The sequence below is a fragment of the Miscanthus floridulus genome, chromosome 1 (genome assembly GCF_019320115.1).
Source record: "Miscanthus floridulus cultivar M001 chromosome 1, ASM1932011v1, whole genome shotgun sequence".
NCBI lineage: Eukaryota > Viridiplantae > Streptophyta > Magnoliopsida > Poales > Poaceae > Miscanthus > Miscanthus floridulus.
In genome coordinates this window covers 127492906-127502235 of record NC_089580.1, presented here as the reverse complement: position 1 = coordinate 127502235, position 9330 = coordinate 127492906, and the positions used below count along the sequence as shown (strand labels likewise).

Here is a 9330-nt window from a genome sequence, read left to right as displayed (position 1 = left end):
TGTATTATAAAAAGCTATGCACTTATAAAAAATCGAAGCAATGTACAATTTGAGTACATGATTTGTTTCTACCTCGGCTTACAAAAGGTGCTCTCTACATGCATGATTGGAATAGTAAAATATACAGGGCTCGCTTTATTATCTTCATTCACACGGGCACACGGGAGAAGCTAAGTCAATGAGCGGAAGGATTGCGCACTTAGCCGGATTAATTAAGGACGAAGCAAAATCAAGGGAGAGGTACGAGAGTGACGTGGGCGCAGGGCGCAGCTGGGCCCCACCGTTGCCTCCACCAGGGCTGTTTTCAAATGGCGGTTGGTTTGCAGCCGTGGACCACGGACGTAGGTCTCCTGGCCCCACCGTCGGCGGCTCGGCTGATTTTTCTTTCCCCACCGGGGCCGTGTACCAGCTGCAGCCTACAGTATGCATCATCGGTCAATCGCTGCATACTAATCTCGAGGCATCATGTCATGCACTGGCCAATCGCCAAGTGTTGTACTAGTAAACACTACTGCTCGTACAGCAGCATCAGCAGGCGGGAGAATCTGTCGGAACTTACGATCGGAACAGTGACGCTGCAACCGCCACCAGGCACCAGCCAGCGACCACAGCACAGGTTCGCTGCTTCACTCATCCGCACCCGCTCTCTCGTCTCGTCGTCTGGGTCTGGCGCAGCTAGGATGTCGTCATGTCGATCTGCGATTGTGTGTACTCCTATATGAGTGATGGCACTGGCGCTGCCTATCCTCCTGCACTCTCCCTCTCCCTCTGCTCGGCGCAAAGGTGCGTGCGTCGTCGCTGCCTGCGCTGCGTCTCCTTCGCTTCCTTTTCCTTCCTCGTCGGCGCTGCTACTTGCGTTTGGCGCCTTTGTCTTTACTGGTACTTTACACCGTCTCCGCCTTTCGATTCTGAGCTCAGCTTTTCGTCTCCAGTCTAGTGTAACGTGAAGCAAGCCATCCCATCCATCGGCAGTCGGCACCGGGCTGCCGGCGGGCTACACGTACTCCCTCCCGCCTCGCCGCCGGACCGGAGTACACATAAACATGGCGCATGATGAGCCAGCTGGCCTAGCGTACTTGGACTACTTCGCGGCGGCGGCCGCCGGCGCCGTGGCGACGCTCGTGCCGGAGGTGGACGCCGTCGGCGGGGCCGGGGAGGAGGATCTTCACCTCTACGGCGCGCACCACCAGCACGGGGTGGAGATGTTCGGGGCCAGCAGGGTCCACATGCCGCCGGCCGCGATGATGGCGGGCCCCGCTGCCTCTGCGGCGCACGGCAAGGCCGCGCTCGGTCGCGTCGACGTCGCTTCTCCCGTCGGCGGGAACTTCGGCGACCACCGTTGGCAGGGTCTCCAGGCGCCGCTGTCGCTGTCGCTCCACGGGACCGCCGGCGGCGTGCCAGGGCAGCACCAGCCGGGGGCGTGGCCACAGCAGCAGGGCGCGTGGCACCTGCGCGGCTCCAGGTTCTTACGCCCGACGCAGCAGCTCCTGCAAGAATTCTGCACCCTTCCCGTGGACACCACCAGCACAGCTGCTGCTTCCAAGCTACCCACGAAGCCAGCGAGCGAGGACGGCGTCGGCTCCTCGTCCTCGGCCCCGTCGGCGCAGATCCAGGCCATGAATGCGTCCGAGCTGCAGAGGCTCAAGGCCAAGCTCTACGCCATGCTCCAAGAGGTCTTCCTCCTCTCTGATCGCTCATCACTCTCCACGCCTCATCAAGCGACAATTACCATCACACACGGCACAGGCCCTTGCTTGTCCTTGGAAATCTAAAAAGCTGCATGCAAGCGGGAGTTCAGTTATGGCTTGTCTGAAGACACCTCCTGGCCTCCTGCCCCTGGAAAACCATTCTGGGGCCTTGCCATCTGCTTTTGGAAACCTCCATTCCTTGGCTTGCAGTGCAGGTGTAGCAACGCGTCTGTACAGGGTAACCTGTAGCCTGTAGGCTGTAGCTCCCGCAGATCAGTAGGGCCGTGCCATGTGCCCATCACCGTGCATCTGCAGCCCAGATCTCTGCAGAGCTAGCACTGCTCCACTACTCTCCCTCTCTCTCCTCCTAGCTTCAGAGTTCAGACGGTGCCCATCTCCTGTGCTCTCACATTTACCCCTGCTTGCTGTTCCTGTATATGCTGCACAGTGCGATTCATTGGTAGGTGCAGCCAGAGCCACCCTGATCGTTTTGCAGAGTTGCAGGGTGCATCAGCATCACTGCACTAGTCAAAGTCAAGTACACGAGTACCAGCAAAAAGCTACAGTGTCATCAATCTGGGAAGTTGTTGGCCTGTTGCAGGCTTGCAGCTACTGTTACATTGCAGTTTGTGATCGAGAGCTTGATTACTTGCATGGCGTCCAATTTGGTTGGTGCCAACTGCTAACTTAACTTTAACGGTGATGCAGGTGGAGAGGAGGTACCGGAGGTACCGGGAGCAGATGAGGGCGGTGGCGGGGTCCTTCCAGGCGGTGGCCGGGGAGCAGGCGGCGGCGGCGTACACGAGGCTGGCGTCGCGGACGATATCCAGGCACTTCCGGAACCTGAGGGATGGGGTGGCGGCGCAGATGCAGGCGGTGCGCCGAGCGCTCGGCGAGAAGGACGCGGACGGCGTTCCGGCGGCCGGGATGGCCAAGGGGAAGGGGGAGACGACCCCCAGGCTGCGGGTCATCGACCAGTGCCTGAGGCAGCACAGGGCGTACCAGGCCGGCGTGCTCGAGAGCCATCCGTGGAGGCCGCAGCGCGGGCTGCCGGAGCGCGCCGTCTCCATCCTCCGGGCCTGGCTGTTCGAGCACTTCTTGCACCCGTAATATGATCGTTCCAACTCTTGCTAATTCCATTTTGCTCAGTTAATTTGCACGCTTGTGTATAGGATCGGTGCACAAGGTAAAGATATCATCCCGGTGTCTAGAGAAGTCATACCCTAACAAACTGGGAAAAAATTGGGTACGCGACTCCCGTATGCGGCACCGTGCGGCTGCCCACTCAGATGACGACTTGTGGCAGGCTCGGCAAAATTGTTTCGGCAGGATCGCAATTGAAGATCCACTGTGTTGCGGGTTCACTGGACAGCCACATGATGAGTCCCCTACCCAATTTTTTTTTTCCAACAAACTAAGGCTAAGAATCATCATCCTACTCCCAAAAATAGTGGTTGTCGTTCTTAATTTATACTCTATCCATTACAAATTATAAGGTGTTTTGGCTTTTCTAAAATACATAGTTTTTATATGCACTTAGATATACGCTATGTCTAGATACGTAATAAATATAATGTATCTAGAAAAACCAAAATAAATGTCATCCTTGTGAATCATCCTACTCCCAAAAATAGTGCTTGTCATTCTTAATACTCTATCCATACAAAATTATAAGGTGTTTTGGCTTTTCTAAAATGCATTGTTTTTGCCGTGCACTTAGATATACACTATGTCTATATACATAATAAATGTTATATATCTATAGAAAAAACAAAATAAACGTCTTATAATTTGGAACATACTAAGTAATATTTTACCATGTGTTCTATTATGTGTGGCATCATTCTTTCTGAGCCATATACATTTTCTTTCCACTGGATACAGTCAAATACTCCTGTTCTTTCTCTAGTTGACAATTTGAACATTCTGGTCTCTAATGCATGCCTTTTACCATTTTCATTTTTAACCTTTGTTGTTCAAATTTATTAAAAATATAGACTTTTTATGTTTTTTTTCCAATGCATGTATTTGTTGTGACAAATTTATTAGCAACATTTTCATGTTACAAATGATACTTTTGTGTATTTTTGTGCAAAAGTTTTTAAAGTTCGTTTGCTCGGCATCCATGAATCATATATACTTATCCCTCCATCCAAAAATGATAAGCTCATTTTGATCAGTCAAAAGTTAAATAAAATAGATTTTGACCCTTAATTTATTTTACAATATGTTGTAACTGAATATCATATTAATTAGCATATATATATGCCACTTGCTTGGTTACAATATACTCCTATTTAGTTAGCCCCAGCCCATATATATATGCCACTTGCTTGGTTGCAATACTATTTTCTTACTATATTAATTAGCATCCCCAATGAAACAAATAAGATACCACATTACATGGTTATGGTGCTTTAATTAGGAGCAGCACTAATCTCCATGCATGGATAAATCATATTGGGACGGTATACTCCATTTCTTTGTGAATACAATAATGTAATGTGCTTATTAGGTTATCCCTCATCATTGATCAAGAACTGGCTTGTTAAGTATAGCTAGCACTCGAGTTGACAATCAATACAATATTGTTCTTCTCCTCCATTACTGTTACAATGTCCTGCATCAAATATATACCACACTTGTCTTGTATGAACATTCCATGTAGCATATGTCCGAACCCTAGCCTTGGAGCCTGCCCAGCCGCCACCGCTGCCGGCGCAGGCGCCCTCCCCCTCCCCACCACCCTGCCCTCCCCTATGCGCCTCCCCCTCCCTTCCTCCTCGTCCGCACGACAATCGCGTGCAGGGGAGCCCGGCTCCCCGCCCACCTCCTCCTCATCCGGCGGCCTCTCCACCGCCGGCGGCGCCCTCTCCCTCCCTGGCCCCCGCCTCGCCGCTGTCGGCAACGGAGGGGCCCGTGCCGCCCTCAGCAATGCCAAGAGCGCCGGTCCCTCACCCGCCTCGTACACCGGCGTAGGGTTGGCTAGATGGTGTGGATCTGGGCCCGCGCTGCCCACCGTTGCAAAGCCACCTCGTGGTGCGCCGCAGCTACTGGACCCCGCTTCCTCCTGCCGCTCCAGGGGCTCTGACCATGTCGGCACCGTCCGAGATCTGCCAGCCATGGGCGTTGGGTCACCGGCAGCCAAGGGCCCACCCTTTCCGCCCCCTTCGACACCGGTGGAGGCTGCTGCTGCCGTGGCCATCAACGCTGCGACCGACAAACGTGCTGTGGCCGCTGGGCCGGGTGCGGGCACCTCCGCTGTTCGTCGGGAGGCCACACCGCCGCCAACGTCACCTGAGAAAGCCGCCGCCCAGCTCGAGTCGCCGCAGATGGAGGACGGGTCGCTGGTCCTCGTCGAGGATGCCTCGGCGCCCAGCTCACCGTAGCGGCCTACTCCGACGTCAGGGCTCAACATCTTACTCGTCTACCCCTCTACACCCAGCACGCCGTCCTCTCTATCCCACCTCGCCTCCCTCTTCCACCCTGGGGACGGCTCGATGGGGCATTCCAAGGCTCGTCGTTGGGCTTCTAAGGACCTTGATGACTCCGACGCGTAGAGGTCGTCGGTCAGCTCCCCAACATCCTACCTCAACGCAGTCCGCCAACGGTCGCAGCTCTGGACGTCGCCTTTGCTGGAGCGTGCCAAGCCGCGCCTCATCGTCAAAGGCTCTCGTGGCAATGCTGCTGCTGAGCGGGGCAGGCACCCCATGGCTGAGGGAGCCTGGCTAGCCAACGTCGCAGGAGGTGCACACAATAGTGCTACTGGTGCTGGCGCTGTGCATGGGTGGCTCAGTCGCAGGACACGCCGGCCACGGCCGCGCCCCTAGCTGGTGCATAGCCTGCCTGCTTGGCCCCTGGATGGCCGCGTCCCAACCCGGCAACGACTCGGACGTCACGGATAGGGCTCTGCCAGCCAACGCATCTCTGCTACCGACGCTGACGGCTGGCGTGAGGTCTTGTCGCAGGGGTCGTTAAGCGGTGCTGGAGGGGCTCACCCCACCAGCACTGCATCGGTGAACCAGCGGCCCCCTACCCGCTATCTGGCGGATCTGCACGGGAAGTGCCTCAACTGTCTCTCCACCGCGCATAGGGTGGCAACCTGCAAGCTGCCCCCACGCTGCCTCGATGCAAGGGGTTCCGACACCTCGCGCGGGATTGTAAGCAGCAGCGGAAGGTGCCTCCTTCCAGCTCTGGCACAGTCGATGCCCTAGAAGGCCGGCAATGACACCCAGTCCATGAGCGTACCTTGGGCAACCAGCCGTGTACCCAGGGCGGCACGTCGAGCGTGGCTGGAGCTGTGCCAGGTGCGGCTACAGCTGTGCCAGGTGTGACTACGCACGGCGGCGGTCGGTATAGATGGCGGAGACATCAGAGACATCGGCGCCGACAGAAGGGGGGCAACACCGCTACGATAACGACTGTCGCCACCGATAGTCATGGCCGGTCGATAGGGGCCGCCCAAGCGACACCGGACTTCACTTCGGCCGCCGCTGGTGCTCAGGCATGGCACGGTGGGCCGACCAACGCGACAGGCATCATTGAGCCTGACCCGTTGATGCTCACGCGGTACCCGGGCGCCACGCATGATCGCGACATCTCGAAGGACCCGATGGTTGAGGAGTTTGTAGGCTCGCTTGTCGGCAGTTCAATCGACGCTTGGCCTTCCCATGAGCGCCTCCCTTCAACTTCGGTGACCCCCAGCTTCCGGTTGTGGCCCCGACAGTGGTAGCCCCCAGCTGGAGGATCGGGACTCGGCAGTGGTCTCCGGTGAGTTGCGAACACCACCGTCGCGCCCCATTTAGTGGGCGGTGGACTCACCGACGACACACACGCTTGACCTCACAGTGGATGGCCTTCCCAGTTCACCACCGAGGGTTACCCACCAGGCGGTGGACAATGCCGACTCCGCCAAACGACGCCTCGACAACTTTATCAGCAATATCACGCATAAGAGGGACTCTCCGCTGATTCGCGAGCCTCCCAAGCAGCCTCCTGCTAAGCCAATACTGCTGTGGTGGAGCAGGCGGTTGGCGGCTCAGAGCCTCTCCTGAGTGCCAGTTTCCAAGCAAGGTGAGATGTTAATCATGCAGTGTATGGGCTACACCAAGGATCCATCTGTGCCATCCGCTTCGGAGTTGAAGACCTTTGACAGGCTCTTTGACGACAACCTGACTGCGTCCGAAGCCGAGGCGCTGGACGAGCTCTTTCTGGCCGTTGGAAAGGCACCGTCTAGGCAGCCGCGAAGACGCAAGGCCACCTTGGTCACAAAGCTGCGTTGATATTGGTTGTTTCCTTTTTTGTAATATCGAAATATGAGGTCTTTCGTTAGGATGGTCCAGCTTTGGCTGTGTTAGGTCGACTTCCTTCGGCGCTCCATACAAGCGTGTTGTATGTTTGTTTAAACTCTTCTTCTTAATACAATGATGCACAAATCTTTTGCGTATTCGAGAAAAAAAAATAGTTTACATTAATATCTTTTTTTAGCAAATACATCAATATCTCTAGATATCGTATAACAATATATATGTTACATTACACTGCGTGCTAATGGATTCTTCTTTTTGTTCTTTCCAAACTGCACGACTAGCACACATCATCATCCTATCCTATACGATGGAAGACAAACTAATGCCCCTAGCTGGTGTGTATCCTCTCTTATCCAGGTATCCAAGCGACGTGGATAAGCACATCCTGGCGCGCCAGACGGGCCTATCACGCAGCCAAGTACGTACGCTTGCTTCTTCGATATCTATACTAGTTTGTCATCGATCAGCTGATCGATCATCAACTTTCCAACAAAGTCCGTAGATTAATGCTAACCAGTTCCTACCCAACAACTAACTAGATGCCGCTCGGCAGCAGTGGTACACCACATAATCATTTTGCCTTATTTGCATCGCTAAGCATACCTGCATTTGCAATATGCTGTCCGTGTTCTAATGTCCCACTAAACCAAAACTGATGGCACACGCATCGGCCGGCCGGCGTCGTGGGTGCCCCATCGATCGGGTACCACGTCGGAGTCGTGCGCGTCTGCTGTCCTCTCCTCTCGTGCGACAGGAAGGAAAGAGTCTAATCAACCGCTCTCTGTTGCGCGCCCACCGCGTGCGTGGTGTGGTGCGTGCACTGGCATGCAGGTCTCCAACTGGTTCATCAACGCGAGGGTCAGGCTGTGGAAGCCGATGGTGGAGGAGATGTACTCGGAGGAGATGAAGGACCCGCAGCAGGAGGGCGGCGGCGCCTGCAGCAACGCGAACAACAGCGTGAACACTAGCAGCTACGCCTCGGAGCTAGGGCAGCAGCAGCTGGGGCACGGGGGCGCCAGTGGCGTGGACGGCGGCGGCGGCGGCGAGCGGAAGCCGACGCGGGCGCAGCTGGTCCACGACGCCGGGTCGCTAGCCTCAGTCGTCAGCATCGGCAGCAGCAGGCAGGACCAGCAGCAGCAGATTAGCAGCATCAATTTTGGCATGATGGACCACCTCGACTTCGACGCATACAACGACGACCCCGCCGCGGCCGGCGGGCCAGCTGGCGGGTTCGGTGGCGGTGGTTCTGGCGGCGTGTCGCTCACGCTCGGGCTGCAGCAGCACGCGGACGACCCGCACGGCTGCGTGAACATCGCGTTCGCCGCCGCTCCGTCGGCGGCGCATGAGTTCCTGTTCATGGCAGGCGGTGGCGAGCAGCAGATAGTCGCGGGTGGCGCCGTGCACCCGTCCCACGAACACGGTCACCACGGTCAGTTCTCCGCCAGCATGCAAGGCGACGGCGTGGCCTCCTCGCACTACCACCGGGGCCTCAGCGCCGCCACCGGGTTCCAGCTCCTCCACGACCTGGCCGGCTGATCGCATTATCATGGCAAAGGGACGGACCGCGCGATGATCAGAGCCGGTCGAGTGCTTTAATTTGCTTTGGAGGTTCACGCGGCCGCTTGACGGGGATGTGCCAACGGCAGCAGCTAGCGGATGACATTGGCATGGGCGCATGGCGCTCGCGCAGCTTGTGCGCTTTGGATTTTTGTAGGGTTTAGAACTTTAGATTCCTCTCCCTTCAATTCTTGGCAGGGTGTCTCGGTCTATATGTGTCAGTGTATCGCTTTGGTGCTAGCTCGGAGATTGCCATTGTTTTTAGCGGCGGCTGTGTAGGGGTGGTTTTGCTAGCCTTCCTATGAAAGGGTGATTAAAAATCACTGATTTGTAGGGGCGGTTCTCAGGTTGTTCCTATAAATCGATTTGTAGAGGCGCTTCTACAAATCAATTTTCAGAAACCACGAAAAAGGGCCAAAAAATAGCAATTTTTTTTTAACCGAGGAGGTCCCCACCGGCAGCCACACACACCCTCACTCTATGGTTGCAGCATTTTTTCACGATTTTTACACACTTTGCGTCGGCCGGGGCAGCCACACAGCCACACACACCGGCAGCCACACACACCCTCACTCTATGGTTGCAGCATTTTTTCACGATTTTTGCACACTTTGCGTCGGCCGGGGCAGCCACACAGCCACACACACCCTCACTCTATGATTGCAGTATTTTTTTACAATTTTTGCACACTTTGCGTCGGCCGGGTAGCCACACCACCCTCACTCTATGGTTGCAGCATTTTTTCACGGCCGTGATTCGAACCGACGACCTCTCTC

At 55.6% G+C, this 9330-nt stretch overlaps 1 protein-coding gene across 1 annotated transcript; it reads left to right on the top strand.

Moving 5' to 3' along the window:
* The first annotated feature begins 631 nt into the window (after positions 1-631).
* Positions 632-8794, top strand: LOC136540745 (homeobox protein BEL1 homolog). Its single transcript, XM_066532761.1, has 5 exons — positions 632-783; positions 933-1673; positions 2397-2794; positions 7355-7415; positions 7829-8794. Exons 2-5 carry the CDS (start codon positions 1044-1046, stop codon positions 8531-8533), a joined length of 1794 nt encoding a protein of 597 aa, XP_066388858.1. The 5' UTR covers positions 632-783; positions 933-1043; the 3' UTR covers positions 8534-8794.
* Positions 8795-9330: the final 536 nt, after the last annotated feature.

What these genes read in the sequence shown, in the direction of transcription:
- LOC136540745 (XM_066532761.1), top strand. Translation starts at nt 1,044, where the DNA reads ATGGCGCATGATGAGCCAGCTGGCCTAGCGTACTTGGACTACTTCGCG. An exon ending in TTCGAGCACTTCTTGCACCC is followed by an intron (nt 2,795 to 7,354) that starts GTAATATGATCG and finishes TCTCTTATCCAG; the next exon opens with GTATCCAAGCGACGTGGATA. An exon ending in CGGGCCTATCACGCAGCCAA is followed by an intron (nt 7,416 to 7,828) that starts GTACGTACGCTT and finishes ACTGGCATGCAG; the next exon opens with GTCTCCAACTGGTTCATCAA.